Source organism: Arachis ipaensis, chromosome B4, assembly GCF_059453495.1.
Source record: "Arachis ipaensis isolate K30076 ecotype BB chromosome B4, ASM5945349v1, whole genome shotgun sequence".
NCBI lineage: Eukaryota > Viridiplantae > Streptophyta > Magnoliopsida > Fabales > Fabaceae > Arachis > Arachis ipaensis.
The window spans coordinates 92728328-92750881 of NC_142439.1; the positions used below are offsets into that span (position 1 = coordinate 92728328).

The 22554-nt window shown below is 32.3% G+C and overlaps 1 protein-coding gene and 1 non-coding gene across 2 annotated transcripts; one reads left to right on the top strand and one right to left on the bottom strand.

Moving 5' to 3' along the window:
• Positions 1 to 1824: 1824 nt before the first annotated feature.
• On the top strand, positions 1825 to 1931 carry LOC148568378 (small nucleolar RNA R71). Its single transcript, XR_015882530.1, has one exon. It is a non-coding gene; the product is annotated as a small nucleolar RNA R71 (small nucleolar RNA).
• A 19168-nt stretch (positions 1932 to 21099) lies between these two features.
• LOC148568379 (uncharacterized) lies at positions 21100 to 21438 on the bottom strand. Its single transcript, XM_088484685.1, has one exon. It carries the CDS (start codon positions 21436 to 21438, stop codon positions 21100 to 21102), a length of 339 nt encoding a protein of 112 aa, XP_088340811.1.
• Positions 21439 to 22554: the final 1116 nt, after the last annotated feature.

The following is a 22554-nucleotide window of genomic DNA, read 5'->3' on the forward strand; positions in this document are numbered from 1 at the left end:
GGGCTCAGATTTTTGCCCTTGACAGTGAATTTTCTTTCTGTCCTCTCATGGATGAGCTCTACATGCTCTAGAGATAGGACACGACTCACTGTATATGGTAGGACTAGATTCTTAGTGAAGACAACTCTCATGCCAGGTGAGAGGCCTTCTGTTGGGACTTTCTTGTCCTTCCAGCCTTTAGGTACTTTCTTTTTAGTACCTTTGTACTTAGAGCTTGTTGAGAGCTGCCCAACACCAAACTTAGAATTGAAGTATGGGAGCTCTACAGAGCTCTGCACAGAAAGAGAGGGTTGGCACACTAGGTGTTGCACTGTTATCTCTCTTTTAGAGGGAGAATTGGGTTGGGGCATCTGAAATACGATATGGTACTCCCCTAACTTTAGGGTTAGTTCTCCCTTAGCCACATCAATGATAGCATTAGCTGTGGCTAGGAAAGGTCTTCCAAGAATGACACAGTCATCCTCATCCTCTCCTATGTCTAAGACTATGAAGTTTGCAAGGATGTAGTGGTTTTCAACTTTAACTAAGACACCCTCCACTAAGCCGTATGGCTTCTTCATAGTCTTGTCTGCCATCTCTAAAGAGATGTGTACAGCTTGTACCTCAAGTATTCCCAGATTCTCCATTACAAAGAGTGGCATGAGGTTGATGCTTGACCCTAGGTCACACAAAGCCTTATCAAAGGTCATAGTGCCTATGGTGCAAGGAATTAGAAAGCGTCCAGGGTCTGGAAGCTTCTGAGGTAGCTCTTGCTGAACCAAAGCATGGAGTTCTTTGGTAAGCAGTGGAGGTTCCTCCTCCAGAGGCTTTGTACCAAATAGCTTGGCATTCAGCTTAATAAGAGCTCCTAGGTACCGAGCAACTTGCTTTTCCCTAGTGTCTTCATCCTCACTTGAGGATGAGTAGTCATCAGAACTTATGCACTGCAGAAGTGCATTCAAAGGAACCTCAATTGTCTTTATGGTTTCCTTTGGTTCTGGGCTAATGGGTGTTGAATGCCCAGTGAAGGCTTCTTCATTGGCATTTAATGCCTTCCCATTCTCCTCCAATTCGACCTCAACCTCCATAGTTATGGCCTTGCACTCTTCTCTAGGATTAACCTCAGTATTACTAGGAAGAGTATCTGAAGGAATCTTAGGGATCCTCTTACTCAGTTGACCAACTTGTACCTCCAAGTTTCTAATGGAGGACCTTGTTTCATTAATGAAACTGTGGGTGGTCTTAGTGAGGCTGGAGACTATAGTGGCTAAGTCAGAGAGGCTCTGCTTAGAGGTCTCCATATTCCCTTGAGAAGATAGGAATGGTGGTCTGTTATTGAACCTATTTTGGTTCCTACCACCTTGATTGAAACCTTGCTAAGGTTTCTGTTGATCCTTCCATGAGAGGTTAGAATGATTCCTCCATGAAGGGTTGTAAGTGTTTCCATAGGCTTCTCCTATGTAATTCACCCCCTCCATAGTGGGTTGATCAGGATCATAGGCTTCATCTTCAAGAGAAGTTTCCTGAGCACTGCCAGCTGCAGTTTGCATCCCAGTGAGATGTTGAAAGATCATGTTGACCTGTTGAGTCAAGATCTTATTCTGAGCCAGGATGGCATTCAGAGTCTCAACTTCATGAACTTCTTTCTTTTGAGAGGCTCCATGATTTACAGGATTCCTTCCAGAGTTGTACATGAACTGGTTGTTAACAACCATCTCAGTGAGCTCTCTAGCTTTTGCAGGCGTTTTCTTCAAGTGGAGAGATCCACCTGCAAAGCTATCCAAGGAGATCTTGGATATCTCAGACAACCCATCATAGAACACTCCTATGAGGGACCACTCTGAGAGCATGTCAGGAGGACATCTCCTGATTAGTTGCTTGTATCTTTCCCAGGCTTCATAGAGGGATTCACCTTCTTTTTGTCTGAAGGTTTGAACTTCCACTCTAATCTTGCTCATCTTTTGAGGAGGAAAGAACTTAGCAAGAAAAGCATTTACAAGCTTTTCCCAAGAATCAATACTCTCTCTTGGTTGGGCATCTAACCAGAACTTAGCTCTGTCTCTTAGAGCAAAGGGCAAAAGCATCAGCTTGTAGACTTCAGGATTAACTCCATTAGTCTTTACAGTATCACAGATCTGTAAAAATTCTGCCAAGAACTGATGTGGATCTTCCAGTGGAAGTCTATGGAATTTGTAGTTCCGCTACAGAAGAGAGACTAACTGAGACTTAAGCTCAAAATTGTTAGCTCCAATGGCAAATACAGCAATGCTTCTGCCATAAAAGTCAGAGGTAGGCATGGTGAAGTCACCAAGGACCTTTCTAGGCTCCTCTTGTGGTTCGGCCATATCCTCTGTTTCTTGTTCAAAACTTTTTGAAAGGTCTCTTCCGAAGTGTTGTGCTTTAGCTTGTTGTAAACGCCTCCTCAGAGTCTTTTTAGGTTCAGGATCAGGATTCAAAAGGGGCTCTTTATCCCTGTTCCTGGTCATAAACAAGAAGAAAGAAAGAAAGAGACCATGCTAATAGGCAAGAAGCTCCACCTTAAAGTCAGTAGTAGAGGAAGAAGAAGATAAAATAAAAAAATAAAAATAAATAAAATAAGTATAGGCTAAATACCTTGTATATAATAGATAAGAGAAAATAAAAAGAAAGAAAATCACAAGAAAGCTTTCTGTGCCAATTGACAAGAAGCTCCAAGTGAGATGTGAAGAAAGAAGAAATGCTGATAAAGAAGTTAAGCTAGAGCTAAGGCAGGATGTAGAGTTGAATGAATAGAGATAAGAAGAGAAGAGGTATAAATAGAAAAAGTAAATTAAAATATTTTTATTTTTATTTATTTATTTAACTAATTTTTGAAAATTTAGTTAATTTATTTAAAATAATTTGAATTTTAATTGTTAAATTTTCAAAAATAGAAGAGAGAAAGGGAGAATTAATTTTCAAAAATTGAGAGAGAAGGGAGTTAGTTAGGTGGTTTTGAAAAGAAGAGAGAGAAGAAGAAGAGATATTTTTGAAAATTAAGGAAGAGAAGAGTTAGTTAAGAGGTTTTGAAAAATAAGAGAGAGAAAAAGAGGATATTATTTTCAAAAATTAAGAATAGAAGGAGTTAGTTAGGAGGTTTTGAAAAAAAGAAGAGAGAGAAGGATAGATATTAATTAAGAAAAGATAAAAATAAAAATAGAAAACAAAAGATAAGATAAGGAAAGATTTAAATTTAAAATAAGATAAAAAGTAAGATAAGAAAAGATTTTAATTAAGATAAAATAGAAGATAAGATAAGAAAAAGATTTGAAATTTAAATTTAAAATTAGAAAAAGATAAGATAAGATTTTAAAAAGTTTTGAAAAAGATATGATTTAAAAATTAGAAGTTAGAAAAGATAAGATAAGAAACAAAAAGATAAGATTAGAAAATTGATTTTGAAAAAGATTTAATTTTTTTTAAAATTTTAAATTTGAAAAAGATAAGATGAGATTTTTGAATTTTGAAAAAGATATGATAAGATTTTGAAAAAGATAAGATTTTTTTTTGAAAAAGATATGATTTTTACTTTTGAAAAATTTGATTTTTGAAAATTTGACAACTAAGATAAGATAAAATTTTAAAATCAAAATCTGAAATTTTTTTTTTGTTAATTTTCGAAAATTATGCTAAAAATTAGTTAGAAAAGATATTTTTTTATAATTTTTTTGAATTTTATGATGAAAGAAAAAAACATAAAATAGATATCAAATGGAAGATATTTTAGAGATAGATCAGACACGGATCGAAGAAGAAGAAATAGTACTTTAATTAATTCATAGGACTCAGCAGGACTCCTCCCCTCAACCTAGGAGGTTTAGAAACTCATACTGAAAATAAAATACAAAGATAAAAACGAAAATATGCTCTCCTAAATTGGAGAGTGTGCGTTCTTCTCCCTAATGGAGAGAATGTCTGAATTACATAGATAAGATCCCTTAAATACTAAAAAGATGACTACAAAGGGTAAAACAGTCTATTTAGTGCTAAAATCCACTTCTAAGGCCAACTTGGTGAGTGTTTGGGCTGAGCTTTAATGAGATCCATGTGCATTGAAGTCTCTTAGGCCCTGGGCTCTGCTCTTTGGGCGCTGGAAGTTTGGAAGAGTGCAGGTAGCTGGCGTTGGACGCCAGTTTTGGGCCTTCTAATCCAAAGCAAAGTATGAACTATTATATATTGCTTGAAAGCTCTAGAAATCAGCTTTCCATAGCCGTTGAAAGCGCTCCATTGGGTCTTTTGTAGCTCCAGAAAAGCTCTTCCAAATGCAGGCAAGTCAAATTTGGACAGCATCTGCAGTGCTTTCTCTGTCTCTGAATCAAACTTCTGCTCCAGCTCCTCAATTTCAGCCAGAAAATACGTAAAATTGCCCAAAAACACAAAAATTCATAGTAGAATCCAAAAATGTGAATTTAGCACTAAAACCTATAAAAACTCAATAAAAACTAAATAAAAACCACTAAAAACTACATGAAAAAGATGTCAAAAAGCATATAAAATATCCGTTCATCAGTCACCCACACGTACGCGTGACCCCAAGTTTTTCAACCGCGCACGCGTACGCCTCACGCACGCGTACGCTTGATATCCAAAATTTTCATGCTCCATACAAATTCGAGAGAGGTTCACATGTTTTAGGCTGGAATTGTGCCTCTAGCACAAAATCCACCCACGCGTACGAGTCGCCTCAAAAAATTTGTCCATCACGCGTACGAGTGACCCACGCATACGCGTCAAACCCATTTCACCTCACCACGCTGACACGTCACTCCACGCATACGCGTGGACTGCTCTGTTTCACCAACTTTCTTTTCTTCCCTTCTTTCCATTTCTTTCCTTCTTCTCTCTTCTCCTCTTTTCTTTCCCTCCATCAACCATCGTCCAACACTACCAATCACCTTCTATCACCGTTTCTTTTAGTTAGTTAATTTGTTAGTTTAATTTTCTATTTTTCATTATAAGTGTTGGATTATTAATTTTGTTTACTGTTTATTGCTGCTTATTATTAACTGAATGCTATTTTAGCATAACTATTTTTGATATTCATTGTTGGATCACTTCTATTAAGGTTACAATTTGTTAATTGGTTTTGAATTTTTCATGCTTAACCTTTGTGAATACCAAGTACATGTGACATTGCCTTCAAGCTCTCTATATCTTTCGAATTGCATGTTGTAGCTAACCATCATGTGATTTGATTTCATTATCTATGACGTGGCAAATTGTGTATAATCAATGCATTTTTTGTTAGGTGATTCTTGTGTATGATTGATCTTTATTTACATCACTTATTTCATGCTTTGAGATTTTGGAATTATGAAATTGGATTGAAAGCTTACCTAGTGACACATTTTTTAGCTTTCTAAGCTTTGTGGACCATGCTTGCTATGTGATTGATTTTCAATTCTATCTTCTTTTTCCTAAGTTCCATAGCACCCATGTGTTCCACTTCTATGTCACTTAGGTGCTGCAAACAAACTTCAATATGTGCCATTGATTGTTGTGTAAGTTTCATATACCATTTTGTTCACTAAGTTTGCTTATACATCAACCAATGACCATTCATTATCCAATTCACAATTGCTTGATTTTTGCTTGTATACTTTTATGCTTTTTCATTCCTTGTTTGGTTGTCTTAACCTACAAGTTCTATTTAAAGTATTTCAAGCACACTAGAATGAGTGAAGTGTATGCTTTCTTTTGTGTACTTGTGACATAACTTTTAATATCAGTGTGTGTGTTCTAAACCGCATGCAACTTAGAACTCACACACCTATTTTTTATCAATGTCACACTAATTTACTCACTTCATTCTAGTGGTTTTTACCTTATTTCAACAATTTATGCTTCCTTACTTTTGCATTTACTTTTCTTACTATCCTGTTTTCTATTATTCAGGAAATGATTTGTCATAAGCAAGAACAGAAGCGGGAAAAAGAACGCAGCAGCCGGTTGATCCACTAGCTGAAGGTGGCAATCCGGAAAGTCACCGTACCCCCTTGCTCATCTTTGGATGCACCGAGGACGGTGCAAACTTTTAAGTATGGGGAGGTCGTCCGACCGATCGACGTTTTTAGGATGATTTGTCATAAGCAAAAATGAAAGTGAAAGAAAGAACACGCAGCAACCGGTTGATCCGCCAGCTGAAGGTGGCAACCCGGAAAGTCGCCGTACCCTCTTGCTCATCTCTGAATGCACCGAGGACGGTGCAAACTTTTAAGTGTGGGGAGGTCGTCCGACCACTCGGCATTTTTGGGTGACAAATTTCTAATCCCAATACTTTCGCATTGCATTTTTAGGTCTTTTAGAATTTTTAGTGCATTTTCTTATTTTGCATATATATAATAAGCTTAGTCAAAATAATGAAGATTTCAAGAAATTTTTCTATAGGGCACCCCAAAATTTGAGAAAAAAAAATTTTAGAACTTGCTTGAACTATATATTGTGGATCATGTTTTCGAGCTAATAACACATAAGCATGTGAGTTTTGAGCCTAATTGTGTGGTTACATTATATAACCACTATTTTCATTCGTGTGTGTATTTTTCTCTTTCTATGATTGTAATCTTTGATTTGTTTGATTCTTTATGTCCATTATTTTGTGTATGAATGCACTTATATTATTGAGGCCATTGTTTTAATTAGCTCACTTACCCAAATAGCCTTACCTTTTATCTTCCATTGTTAGCCAGCTTTGAGCCTATGCTAAACCCATTTGTTCTTAATTTTAGCACATTACAGGCCTTAAAGCGAAAAATAATAAATTTCCTTAATTTAGATCTTTGATTAGCTTAGGCTAGTGAGAGTGTTTGTCATTCGAGTTTGGGAGAGTTGGAAACATTGGATAGAGATAAAAGTGTGTTTTTATATTTTTGTCAAAATTTTGGGAATTTGGGTATATACTCATGCATTAAATGTTTAAACCATATATCTTTGTATATTATTCATCAAAAGAAAAAAAGAAAAATGTAAAATATATATATATATATATATATATATATATATATATATATATAAAGAAAAAAATAGAAAAAGAAAAAGAAAGAAAAAAAACGCAATAAAAAGGGGACAAAATGCCCTAAAGTGAAGTTCAATAAAAATCAATGCATATGCATGGTGATAAAAAAGAGAATGCATGAGTGTGTGAAAAAGTGAGATTTATGGGTAGTTAGGTTTGTTTAGAATTATATAGGTTGTTATATAGGTTATGTGGGAAGTTTAAGTTAATCAAAGATCCAAATTTCAAGCACATTTGACCATATGCATCCTACCTTGACCCTAGCCCCATTACAACCTTGTGGAAAGACCTCATGATATTTGTATGCATGCATGAAATAATTATTGATTGTTAGATAAAAAACAAATTTTGTAAAGCATGATTAGAGGAGAATTGAGTGAATCAACCCTATACACTTGAGTAACTAGAGCGGATACACATCCGGTGAGGGTTCGATCGCTCAATTACATGTTTCCACCTGTGATTGTCTCTTTTTTTGCAAGTTTGTACCTTCTTTTCAATAACTCAAATCAATTGTGTATTTGACTTGGTTGTTAATAGCTTTAGCCCTTATGTTCATACATGTTTTCTTGGGAATTGATTTATTTTGACTAAGTAGTTGCATTCATTTAGATAGATTGCATGTAGATAGGTTGCATATAGATAGTTACTTGCATTGAATAAATGTTGAAACCCTTTGTTTCTTTCTTGAGTTTAGCATGAGGTCATGCTTAGTTTAAGTGTAGGGAGGTTTGATAAACCCCAATTTTGTGGTTTATCTTGTGCTTAATTTAGGGGATTTTATAAATTTTTCTCACATTTATTCAATGAAATAGCATGGTTTTGTAATTCTCCCTAAATTTGTGCTTAAAAGTGAAAACATGCTTTTTAGACCTTAAATTTGCCAATTTCAATTCACCTTAATTACATTCGATGCGTTGATATGTTTGTTGAGTGATTTCAGATTCATAAGACAAGTATTGGATGGAAGAAGTAAAGAGAAAAGCATGCAAAGTGGAGAATTCATGGAAAAACAAGGATTTGGAGTGCATACATCGATGCGCACGCGTGACAGACGCGCATGCGTGAAGAGGAGCATCGTCGAAGGTGATGCATACGCGTGACATGATGCGTACACATGACAAGAAAATGCCACACGACGCGTACGCGTGGCCCATGCGTACACGTCACAACCAACACGTGACCTCATCAAAGTGAATTTGTTGGGGGCGATTTCTGAGCTTCCTATTCCTGAGGCTATTTCATGCAGAATTCAAGCTTGGACAAAGGGGGATCAATTAGTTAGTGTAGGAAGCATGCCTTAGTTAGTTTCTAGAGAGAGAAGCTCCCTCTTCTCTCTAGAATTAGGTTAGGATTAGGTTAATTTCTCTTAGAACTAGGTTAAATTCTTGTTTTCATCTTGTTTTGTTTACAATTTCTTGTTCTTATAGCCTTATTCTTCTTAATTCTCTTGTTAATTTCCCTTTTTATGCCTCTTTTTATGTTTATGAACTCTTTGTTGGATTTGGGTTTTCTTTAATGCAATTTGATGTTTCTTTGTCTGTTGTTGCTTAATTTAGTTGTTATTGTTGATTTCTTGCATTGTGTATTAGTAGATTTTCTTATTCTTGCAATTTTATGATGCTTTCCTTTTATACCTTCCAAGTGTTTGACAAAATGCTTGGTTGGATTTTAGAGTAGTTTTTTAGCATTCTTGGCTTGGAAAGGAAAATTAGGTGCTCTTGAGTCATTAATACCCAATTTAGATTGGTGATCTAGAGTGATTAGTTAATATTATTTCCATTGACTCTAATCTCTTGCTAATTCAATTAGTAAGTTGATTAGGACTTTTGGATTGAGATTAATTAGTCCTATTTGACTTTCTCTCTATGTTGAAGATGATATTGTACCTTCTTTCGATGATGGAGATGACGAAATAAGATTAGCTCTTGTTAATCATTGTATGATAATTAAGGACTAGGATAGAAAGCCTATATTCTCAATCCTTACCATGAATGTCTCTCTTTATTACTTGCTTTATTTAGTTGTTTGCTTTATTCACTTGCCATTTATTTTCTTGTCTTTTTTACCAAATCAAACCCCCTTGTTTCTTCATAGCCAATAATTGATCACTTCATTACAATTCCTTGTGAGACGACCCGAGGTTTAAATACTTTGGTTAATTTTCATTGGAGTTTGTACTTGTGACAACCAATTATTAAAATTTGATTGAGAGTTATTAGTTGGTTTGGAACTATGCTTACAACGAAGTCCCTTTTCTATTAAGAAATTTCTAGACCGACAATAATTCTTTATATCAAATTTTTAAGCCTAGAAAGTTTGTTTAAGATGATGTCAATCCTACAAAGTTTGTTTGCTTGGGTATAAGCCTGTGGAAGCTTTGTGGTTTACCCATGTTCTCCCCCTTTTGTTGAGAAAATAGGAAGAAGCAATTCAGTTGGTGTAGCTGCGTTGAACAACCTTTTGGTGCCTAATCATTTGATAGATGGATGTGTACATAGTGAACTTTATCAAAGTTTGAATCGATGTTTTATTTAGACAAGGAATATTAGAAATCCAGTTTAGTCTTACATTTAGATGATTATCTTTTAAAGCAAGTAGATCAGCAAGAAATATAGCTAACTAAGGAAAGCCTTTTTACCATGTGCGGCGGCCATGTATACATTATACAACATCGCACATGAAATTCTTTATAATTACTTTCCCAGAGAGGTTGAAACAAAACACGAATTCAAACTAAAGAGGTTGAAAGAACTCCAAAAAGACACTTTTTTTTATTTTCATAAGGAATGTATAGATATACCTAAAAGTGTTGTTGCTAAAAATTTGAATTGTAGAGAGATAATTAGGAAAATCAACCTAAACTTGGAGTCCTTGTCCTTTTTGTTCCTCTCAATAAATTGCTTCCTGGTTGATTACTGAATCTAAATTCAAAAATGGAGGCTCAATTGAATATACTAGTATAAGTACATGAATACAACTATAGTAATTTAAATTATCCATGTATCAATGATAATTTAATTCCAAATCCATAATTTGAATTTGGAAGCTATCTATATTCTAGAAGTTTTTGACCTGCCATCTTTTTGTTCTTGACAGAAGCAAGATGAGTTCTGAAAATTAGATAAGCTATCTAATTGCTATGTTTAGTATTACTAATCTATTTAATTCTCTGTAATCATAGATTTTGATGAAGAAGCAAGGCCTAATTTGAGTGTACATAATGTTTCAAATTTTTTTAGAAAAGAATAAAATTGATGTAATTTCTTCTCAGCATGGAAGCAACTTCTTCTCTAGTTCTCTAGTTCTCTAGTTCTCATTTACTTGAATAGTGAATCAGCTTTATCACTACAAAAAAAAGAGGTCTAAAATAGCATTTATATTATGGAGGTTTTAAAGAACTGCCACAATGTTCAAGTATTATGACATTTTATGGTACTATCATAATTAATGTACATAAAATGGCATTTTTCGTGATTCTGGCATTTTTAAACCACCATTATCAAAATCCATCATTTAAAAAAGAAGGCCCAAATAAAATCCTTCCCCAACAAAGGAAAACCCTAACCCGAAAATACATTACTGTTGAAACTAACGCGCACTACCACCACACCCAAAAATGAAGATCTGTGCTCTGCTCCAGCGACGATCTGCTTCAGCGACTGCTCCGGCGACAATCTTCTCATCGACGTTATCCTCCAATGAGATTGTGTGCTCTCTCCAGAGACGATCTCCTCTGGCAGGTTTTCCTCCGACAGCGGTTCTCCTCCAACTACAATCTCCATATGAGAGCAAGGTTGATCTTCTTTCTCCTTCTCTCTCAATTTTCTACTGTTGTCAAAAATATTAGATGTTGCTGTCTCAATGTTGACCTAACTATAACATTGACACAAGATGTGCTAAATTTTGGACAGTTAACACATCTTAGCTCCCTCAAACATGGCCACCAAGGCTAACTGTTTTCCCTGCATATCTGAACGAGATTTGCGAGGTTCTGGAGTTTGGACAGGTGACAGTTATAATGATTCTTAATTCTTTTTCTTTATTTTAATTGCAAAGCAATCTCTTATTCCATTATTATATTAGATAGAAAACTTGCTACTAAATGCACTATTCACTAATGCTGTTTACATTTGCATAATGTTCCTGTTGTAATGTGCATTAAATGCATTTAAAATTTTGTTAAAGACTAATAACCATAATTTAAGTGTCATTAACTCTGATTATAACTATCTCACTATATAAATGAACAAATACCATAAAAGAAGAGGAAGTTATTAATGATATACAACACTAGATAGTGCCTTTTCCTGAAATTACTACCGAATATTGTTAACTTTCCTATGCTTAGTTGGATTCTTGTAGATTCAAAATTGATCTTTCTTAATTTTTCATAAATGTGTATTGATTACAAACGAATTCCTAAATGACATTGTTGGGAGTGCATATTATGTTGCACCAGAGGTACTTCACAAGTCATATAGCGTGGAAGCAGATATATGGAACTAGCTGAGGTACTCTGGAGCGAGCAACAAAGCATTGTAATTTTTTTCTTATGGAGATTTTATGTATTAAGAGCTACATTTTAAGATATTTATAATTAAAAAATCATGTTATGTTAGATACTTTATTTGTATAGGGGTTATTATTTTTTATTTTCAATACTAAAAGATCATATATTATATTTAATACTTTGTTTATGAGTTATATAATATTTTGTTCATGGGTATTGATTTTTTATTATTGAGAAATTTTAATCAAAAAATTATTTGTTTAATGCGATAAAAATTATGGTTAAAATTGCCTTTTTAAACGATAAAAAATGTTACTTTTACTCGATAAAAAGGGAGGTTTATAACTGCTATTATAAACAATATGAAATTCCATTTTAACTCGATAAAAACAACGGTTTTTAAATGCTATTTTAACCAATAAAAATGCCAATGTCGGGGTAAAAATGACAGTTCAAAATCGTCATTTTAACCAATCTAAAATGCCGTTTTAACCAACCAAAATGCCGCTCTGTCAGGTAAAAATGGCGGTTCAAAAATGTTATTTTAACCAATCAAAAATGCCATTTTCACCCTGAAAATAATCGCGGTTTGAACCGTCATTTTAATCAACAAAAACACCATTTTCACTCTGGAAATAACGGTAGTTTGAACTGCCATTTTAACCACCAAAAAACGCCGTTTTATTTGAAAATAGTGGCAGTTTGAACCGCTGTTTTAACCTATTCAAAAATCATCATTTTAACCAACGAAATTGTGGTGGTTTTTTAAAAACCACTGTAATAACCAGAATGACACCCAGAATTATGTCGATTTTTAAAACCGTCGTTCCTGGTAATAATGGTGGTTCAAGCTGCTGTAAATACCCAAAAAAACTGCCGTTTTAACCTGATTTTTTTTGTAGTGATTATACCAAATTCAATTATAAATGATTCATTGACTTTGGAGATTTGATACATTGAATTGTTTAACATACGAAATTTTAAAAGTAACAGATATTTTGGAATAGAAGAAGTAGCAAATATGATGTGCTGTAATAGTGTTCTATATACATTCAGTTGATAATATTGCACCTCAATGTGAGGAAGAGATTGTTTTTTATTCTCCTGAGGAACTTGAGGCTCAAACTATTGGGAATCTTCTCCCTACCGATGACGACGATTTGCTACCTGGACTGACTGGTGATCATGAAATCTTTGTTAAGGATAGTTCCGGTGATGAATCAGATGAACAAGATCTTTTTGCTAGTGTTGGAGGAATGAATTTGGGACATGATGATAGTTCATCTTCTGGACAATAGAATTCTGAATTCCATGATGAAGCTTGTAAAAGGAAACTCGAGCTTTATAAGCCTCGGTTGCAAGAGAACACTGGTATGCAAAATTGTTACTCAGGTTGTGAATTATTGTTCGAAATTGATTCCCTGGCGATGGCACCAAAAACGGATGCACAGAACCATGGTCTAAACATATCTTCACAACTTCGCATAACTAACCAGCAAGTGCACTGGGTCGTCCAAGTAATAAACCTTATGTGAGTAAGGGTCGATCCCACGGAGATTGTTGGTATGAAGCAAGCTATGGTCACCTTGTAAATCTCAGTCAGGCGGATATAAAATAGTTATGGAGTTTTCGAAATTAATACTAAAATAAGGATAGAAATACTTATGTAAATCATTGGTGAGAATTTCAGATAAGTGTATGGAGATGCATTCATTCCTCTGAACCTCTGCTTTCCTGCTGTCTTCATCCAATCCGTCTTACTCCTTTCTATGGCTGGCTTTATGTAAGGATGTCACCGGTGCCAATGGCTACTTTCAATCCTCTCGGGAAAATGGTCCAAATGCTCTGTCACAGCAAGGCTAATCGTCTGGAGGTATCACCCTTGTCGTTGGTTGCATCCTATTCCTCTCTGTGAAAATGGTCCGATGCGCTGTCACTGCATGGCTAATCATCTTGGAGGTTCTCGATCATACTGGAATAGAATTTACTATCCTTTTGCGTCTGTCACTACGCCCAGCACTCGCGAGTTTGGAGTTCGTCACAGTCATTCAATCCCAGAATCCTACTCGGAATACCACGGACAAGGTTTAGACTTTCCGGACTCTCATGAATGCCGCCATCAATCTAGCTTATACCACGAAGATTCTGATTAAGAGATCTAAGAGATACTCATTCAATCTAATGTAGAACAAAAGTGGTTGTCAGGCACGCATTCATCGGGAATGATGATGATTGTCACGTTCATCACATTCAGGTTGAAGTGCGAATGAATACCTTAGAAGCGAAATAAGATGAATTGAATAGAAAACAGTAGTACTTTGCATTAATCTTTGAGGAACAGCAGAGCTCCACACCTTAATCTATGGAGTGCAGAAACTCTACCGTTGAAAATACATAAGTGATAATGGAGTTCATTAGTCTCGGCCCCAGAGGGGAACCGGAGTAACCAAGACTACGAATACAATGATAAAAAGTTCTATTTATAATAAACTAGTCACTAGGGTTTATAGAAGTAAGTAATTGATGCATAAATCCACTTCCGGGGCCCACTTGGTGTGTGCTTGGGCTGAGCTTGAAGTCTACACGTGGAGAGGTCATTCTTGGAGTTGAACGCCAGCTTTTGTGCCAGTTTGGGCGTTGAACTCCACTTTGCAACTTGTTTCTGGCGCTGGACGCCAGAATTGGGCAGAGAGCTGGCGTTGAACGCCAGTTTGCGTCATCTAAACTTGGGCAAAGTATGGACTATTATATATTTCTGGAAAGCCCTGGATGTCTAATTTCCAATGCAATTAGAAGCGCGCCATTTTGAGTTTTGTAGCTCCAGAAAATCCATTTTGAGTTCAGGGAGGTCAGAATCCAACAGCATCAGCAGTCCTTCTTCAACCTCTGAATCTGATTTTTGCTCAAGTCCCTCAATTTCAGCCAGAAAATACCTGAAATCACAGAAAAACACACAAACTCATAGTAAAGTCCAGAAATGTGAATTTAACATAAAAACTAATGAAAACATCCCTAAAAGTAACTAGATTCTACTAAAAACATACTAAAAACAATGCCAAAAAGCGTATAAATTATCCGCTCATCAAACACCCTATCCAGAAATTGAAAGGGAAACTCGACATGTTAATCCAGTTAATATGATTTCATCACCCAAAGACTGTTTGTCAATGTATGATATCCATCACATATTCACATTTACATAACATAAATACAAAAATTGATACCAAATCCCCAACCCACCTATGATGACACACTTTAATTTCCTAATTTGGAGGAATGCCATACTTTCAGGAATTACTGAGTATTGATCCCTAATCAGAAACTCCGCTATCCATTCAAATGATACGACCTACTCACCATAAAACCACTCCTGCTTTACCAATATTCCATTCCATGAAATTGAAAAGAGGAATTAATTACATGAAATTGAAAATCTTACCTACAAACGAAGAAAAATGGAGGGTTTCAATTTCAGTTAATAAGCGGATTGCACGTTAAGGTTCGAAAAGGGAGACACGAGCAACACACGGAGAAGATCCGGGAAGGGATATGACAGAGCTTCGGTGCGACAGAAGTTCAGTGCAATGGAGGTTTGGTGTGACGGCGGTGCAAGGCCGAGAGGTGCGCCGATAGAGCATTTGGAGGGGATAACTGTGGAGACGCAGAAGTATCGTGATTGAAATGAGGAGCTCGTGGTGACAACCCTTATTTCAATATGTTTCAACGGAAAATTTTAAATTACAGGCAGATTTTTTGTCTATAATATTTTAATAAAACGCAACGTTTTATTCATTTAAATACAGATGAATTTTCTATCAGTAATTATTTTTCAAGAAGAAACACTAATTTTTCTGACAGAATTATCGACATATTCTCTTTTCCGTCTATAATTCATGCTAATTCATTTTTCTTTGTTTTTGACGAAAATTTTCTTGTAAAATCTGTCTGTATTTCCGTGGGATAAAATCTGTCAGAAATATCCGTCTGTAATAAGTAGTTTTCTAGTAGTGTTATCTTGTATTTTGGGAATACTTTTGGGTATATATATATATATATATATATATATATATATATATATATACTCTCTGGCCGACCTTAGCTTCACAAGTCGAGTCTTGAGTTTGATATTTGTACCTTTTAGAACCCTAATCCTTTATGTATTTTATCCGTTCTGTTCAATCTTGTTTATCCGGTTTACGTTTATCCGAACGAGTGTGATACGTTTTTCTGTCTTAGATTTGTGTAATTTCTTCTTCAAGGCTCTTAGTTAATTTCTTTTTTCAATATATCTATATATGTATTTTAATCTTTAGAGGTCACAATACCTCGCACCTCTGATTTACGACTTAAGCGTAAAACTCTGTGTGGTAGGGTGTTACAACAAGAAGAGTTGCAGCTGCAAGGTAGCCACTGTATGTTGCCGCTGGATTGTCGCTGTTGCCATTGGATCACTGCTGCTGCTGGTTCATTGGGGAGAGAGAGAGAGAGAGAGAGAGAGAGAGAGAGAGAGAAGCAATGTGAAGGGATCGGAGCGAGGGGTTGTTGTTGCTGTTGCAGGGTCATCGCTGCCGCTGGGTCGTCGCTGCTGCCGTTGCGCCCTTTTCTCGCCAATGACGCCTTCTTCTTCCTTTTATTCTCTTCTTCTTCTCTCCGGCAATGTAGGTGGCAATGAATGTAGCGGAGGTGGTGGGGGAGGGGGAGATGATGATGTTGGATATTTTGGTCCAAGAATTAGAAAAAGAATAATTTTATAACGTTTTGTAATGTTGAGGCTGATATTAATAAAAAAAAAGTCAAAGACAATTTTAATTTTGACCCAAGACGTTAGGAACGAAAAAGTATTTAACCATTCTTATTACTTAGATTTTATACTTTTATATGTGTATATATGAATAATAATTAATCAAATTCTTAAACAACTTTATATTAAAATTGAAAATGAAATTTACTACTAGCTTAACCAAATTTCTTAACTAATGAAGGTTAGTCTAAGTAATACATGCTTAATCGAGAATTTATAAGAGAAAATAATTTCTCGTTTTGGCTCAAATAGATGTCTCCAGTGAAGAATAATTGATTACAACCAAAAAGTTCAATTAATTTCCTAACGAATTCATATGTTTATTTATTATTCATTTCCATACTTTTATCTTTCTTGTCACATATTTCTTATTGGTTTAATTTGTTTCTCTTTTTAAAAATTTCTTTTATATTTTTGCTTACATTAAACAAATGAGCCATCAAACTATATTTACGTAAATTTTTTCTTCTTCACTTGTATTTTCAACACACTAAATTTACTCACATAATTAACTAAAGTTACGGGGTATGTCTAAAACGAGCACAACCATTATGTGCTTATTGAATGCACCATATTTATATCGACCATTAGATTTGATTAGATGAAAATCAAAGGCTAATATGAAAGAAGAGCATTGATGGACTCTAATAAATACAGAATATCTTAGTACATAAATAAATACGTTAAATGACAATATTTTAATATATAATACTTTAAATAGTAACAGAATCTTTTATTCTTAAATAATTAAATATAAAACATAAATACAAAAATATGAGTATTCTTTATTCAATAAGATTAATTATTATGCAAAAATTTTTTATGATATTAAAAAATCATATTAAAATAAAATTTTAAACTGTAACATAAAAATATAAAATAATTAAAATTTTATTTTATATTACTTGACAAATAATTAGATTATTATATTCAAAATTTATTAATTAACTAATTTTGTTAAAGATATTATTATATAAAATAATTTTTTATCAAAATATTTCGAAAATATAATTTATTTAAAATATTATATATAATACATGAAAATATTAATCTTTTTTATTTTTTTCAATTTTTTTTAAGAAAATAGAATAAAAATAATATAATTCTAAATACATGCCTATTACATTATATATTTACTTATATTAGTAAGACCTAAACTAATCAAACTTACATAATTAAAAATATAAAATATATAAATATAAAAAATAAATATTTTTTATTTATTAAAATTAACATTTAAAGTTTCATATATATAATATTTAAAATTATATATTTATAATAAGATCATTTTTATTTTTATTATTTTCAAGTATTTTTTTATTGTTTTAGTTAAATTTTTTATTCTCTAACTCGACCAAATTTATATATATATAGGTAAATTCTATCCAACCCTCTCTAAAATAACATGTAAATTAGCTTCTATGACGTGACACATTTTAATTAGATGTTTAATTTTAATTTGAGTTAATTTAACTCAATGAGAACTAGCATCTTAACAAAAGTAGGACCATTTTATAATTAAATATTTTTATGATATTAAAAAATCATATTAAAATATGATTTAAATAGAGAATCTTTTATTTTTAAATAATTAAAAATAGTAACTCAATACTTTAAATACTAACAGAATCTTTTATTTTTAAATAATTAAATATAAAACATATAAATACAAAAATATGAGTCTTTTTTATTCAATAAGATTAATTATTATGTAAGAAAATTTTATGATATTAAAAAAGCATATTAAAATAAAATTTTAAACTGTAATATAAAAATATAAAATAATTAGATTATTATATTTAAAATTTATTAACTAACTAATTTTATTAAAGATATTATTATATAATATAATTTTTCATCAAAATATTTTAAAAATATAATTTATTTAAAATATTATATAATACATAAAAATATTAACCTTTTTATTTTTTCAATTTAAAAAAAAAAAATAATATAATTCTAAAAACATGCCTATCATATTACATATTTACTTATATTAGTAAGACCTAAACTAATCAAACTTACGTAATTAAAAATATAAAACATATAAATACAAAAAAATAAAAGTATTTTGGAAATACGATGACATTGTACACTAATTTTATATATATATATATATATATATATATATATATATATATATATAAAATTCTACTCTATTCTTTATATTTTAACATGTAAATTACCCTATATGACATGTCACTTTCTAATTGATTGTTATGTTAACTATAATTAAGCTATTTTGTAATTAAAAAATTATTTAAAAGAATAAATGTATAATTTGATAAAATACTAAAAACTGAATCTTTGCTCTCTGCAACCTCGTTGTTTCTCTCTCTGATTACTCTTCTGTATTGATTTCAATTTGTAGTAGATCTGCGATTAGTTGAAGAGAGTGTATTTAGTCGTACTGCTATTTTATAGTTGTCTTTTATTCTTTAGCTCACATAATTTCGTATCACATATAAATTCTTGATTATCAGGATACATTAATCTATGATTTAGGGTTGTGATAGATAATTATTGCATATATTAAAGTGATGCTTGAATTAGATATGCATTTGATCCATCCGTCTATTAGAATTCAAATTGGACTATATCAATTAGATCAAAGCCGTTCTTTGGAATGGTTATGGATAATTGGATCGTACACAAGATCCGTTGCATTAGATATTCAAAGGATACTTGCATCTTTACTCTCCGTCCTGCTTCGAGTTACAGTGTATGTTCCTTCAACACGCTTTGAGTGATGAAGGAACAGTGGAAGGGAAGAAATATACTTCAATCAACAGAGAATGTGTTTTTCAATAGAAGGGTGGAACGAATTTAAGTAATAATGATTTGGTAAAAGAATATAAATTTACTTTTTAATATTTACAAAAATTATATAATTATCCATCTTAAAAAATATTTAATTATAAAATGGTCCTACTTTAGTTAAGATGTGAACTCTCATTGAGTTAAATTAACTCAAATTAAAATTAAACATCTAATTAAAATGTGTCACGTTATAGAGGCTAATTTACATGTTGTTTTAGAGAGTGTTGAGTAAAATTTACCTATATATATAAATTTGGTCGAATTAGAGAATAAAAAATTTAACTAAAACAATAAAAAATATTTGAAAATAATAAAAATAAAAAATGATCTTATTATAAATATATAATTTTAAATATTATATATATGAAACTTTAAATGTTAATTTTAATAAATAAAAAATATTTATTTTTTATATTTATATATTTTATATTTTTAATTATGTAAGTTTGATTAGTTTAGGCCTTACTAATATAAGTAAATATATAATATAATAGGCATGTATTTAGAATTATATTATTTTCATTCCGTTTTCCTAAAAAAAATTGAAAAAAATAAAAAAGGTTAATATTTTCATGTATTATATATAATATTTTAAATAAAATATATTTTTGATATATTTTGATAAAAAATTATTTTATATAATAATATTTTTAACAAAATTAATTAATTAATAAATTTTGAATATAATAATCTAATTATTTGTCAAGTAATATAAAATAAAATTTTAATTATTTTATATTTTTATGTTACAGTTTAAAATTTTATTTTAATATGATTTTTTAATATCATAAAAATTTTTTGCATAATAATTAATCTTATTGAATAAAAAATACTCATATTTTTGTATTTATGTTTTATATTTAATTATTTAAGAATAAAAGATTCTGTTACCATTTAAAGTATTGTATATTAAAGTATTGTCATTTAAAATATTTATTTATGTACTAAGATATTCTGTATTTATTAGAGTGCATCAATGCTCTTCTTTCATATTAGCCTTTGATTTTCATCTAATCAAATCTAATGGTTGATATAAATGTGGCGCATTCAATAAGCACATAATGGTTGTGCTCGTTTTAGACATACCCAAAGTTGGAATTCAAATTTTAGAGGATCCAAATCCCCCAAAGTTACGTTCCTCGTGTTATATGCTTGTGCGTGAGATTTTTTTTTTTTTTTTTTTTTTTTTTCAGGATTGCTTGATATCCTAATGAGTTAAAATAACTAGTTAATCTGTTAATATGTTTTACTACTTATTTGACGAACACGAAAGTTATACTCCAATAAAATCTTCAATAAAATTGTGAAGTGGTTCCAGTCTTTATTATTATTATTATTATTATTATTATTATTATTATTATTATTATTATTATTATTATTATTATTATTATTATTATTATCATCATCATCGTACATGACAAAAGTTTGTGCTAATTCAGTTTTTAAAAATTAGTAACCTCCTATTATTTATTTACAATTGCAATTAATTAAGAACGCAAAAATTCCTCAACTTGGGCACAACTTGATAGAAACGCCAAGAATACCACTTGTACGTATATGTGGTGAATAAAGGTAGAAATGCATATACTTTTCTCCAATTTTTCTACACCCGACGATGGTTAGTATAAATTTGAAGAGAGCATCATGAACCTGATGATAAGGTTAATCAAAACATGGAACGTATCCTTCAACTGAATAAAGCGTGAATGCATGCAACACAACGAACCTTTGGGAAGCTTATCTAAAGTCATGTATGTTTTTGGATCATGTACGCAATGTTAAAAGGCTCATCACCATCCATCAATGTACTAAGATACTGATGTTCCTAGTTAAAATAATTTTTTTTTTTGAATTAAAAAGTGCTCAACACAATAAGGTGGAACAAATAGAGATAAGAAACATAAGACAACTTAAATAAAAGCCATCAACCCCTTGTCATCTTCGACATTGTCATCAACAACCAAAGGGAGTACCACCAAGCCACTCGTCGGATAGCGAAAAGGACCTGTTGATGATTTCCACCACTCCTGAGCCATGATTATTGAAGACACGATCGTTCCTTTCCAGCCAAATTGCCCAGATTACAGTAAAGAATCCAATCAACCACCTCTGTGTCTCAACCTTTCTATATGAAGCATGCGCCCAGCTCTCAAAATGTTGCTTCAGTGTTTCTGGTACGGCCCAGGATCTTCCAAGGGCAAATAGCCATGCACACCACACCTGCCAAGTGAGCTCACAGCCAAGAAACAGATAGACAGCCGACTCAACAGCCTTGCAACATAAAGGACACATATTATCGAGCTGGCCAATAACCCCTAGCCTAGAAAGCCTTTCTTTAGTATTCACCCTCCCAATCAAGACAAACCAAGAGAACAGTTCAACCCTTTGCGGGACGAAGCCCCTCCAAATAACACTAGTGAAGTTATAACTAGTTATTTTTTTCGGGAGGACTGCTTTCTGCAACCCCTTCAAAAAGGAGTTAGTTGAAAAAATACTAGTTCTGTCAAATTTCCAAACCACCTTATCCTAGTTAAAATATTGTTCTCCTTAATCTTCATATACGGCCAAACTCATTAATTATTTAAATCACTAACTAATTTCTTAGCCACAAACTATTCAATAACTAATAAATTGTTTTATAGTGTTCTTTCATTAAATTACTAGCAATTTGACCGTACCGCTATTATAATTTTCGGATTGAAAAGAGTTAAATTTATCAATTTAAGCTATACTTAATTTTTGTAAATGCATGCTTTTGTGAATTATTCCGTTCTAATTGAGCTTAATTAATTAAACATATTTTTTAGGTTTTAAAAATTGTCAAATTAATTTCAATTCTCATCTCATTCGATGTTTTAATGTGTTTGTTCAAGTTTTTAAAGGTTTAAGAGGTAAGGATGACTTGAAAAAATAAAAAAAAATATGTGAAAATAGAGATTTTGCAAAAAAACAAAGAAGGAAGCAAAGCTAGAGGCTGCATACATACACCCTTGTACGCACGCGCGCACGTCCCTAAATTTTCGTTAGTATGCATAAGCACGTACAACCTTGATTTCCTGCCTCGTTGAAAAAAAAACACATAACTTGCAATTTGAGGGACTTTTTGACCTGATTTAGCCCATTAATGAGGAAATATAAAGCAAAATATAAATAGAGAAGACATATATAAATAAGGTGAATGCTATCCTACCCTCTCTAAAGTAACATGTAAGTTATTCTCTATGATGTATCATATTCTAATTTGATGTTTATTTTAGAGATAAGTACTTTTTTCATCCTTAAGGTTTGAGGTCAAAATCGAAATCGTCCCCAACCTTTTTTTCTTATTAAAATCATCCTCAACGTTACAAAACGTTATAAAATCATCCTTTTCTACTTCAACTTTTTTTTTACCAAATTATCCTTCAT

What these genes read in the sequence shown, in the direction of transcription:
- LOC148568379 (XM_088484685.1), bottom strand. Translation starts at nt 21,438, where the DNA reads ATGTGTCCTTTATGTTGCAAGGCTGTTGAGTCGGCTGTCTATCTGTTT.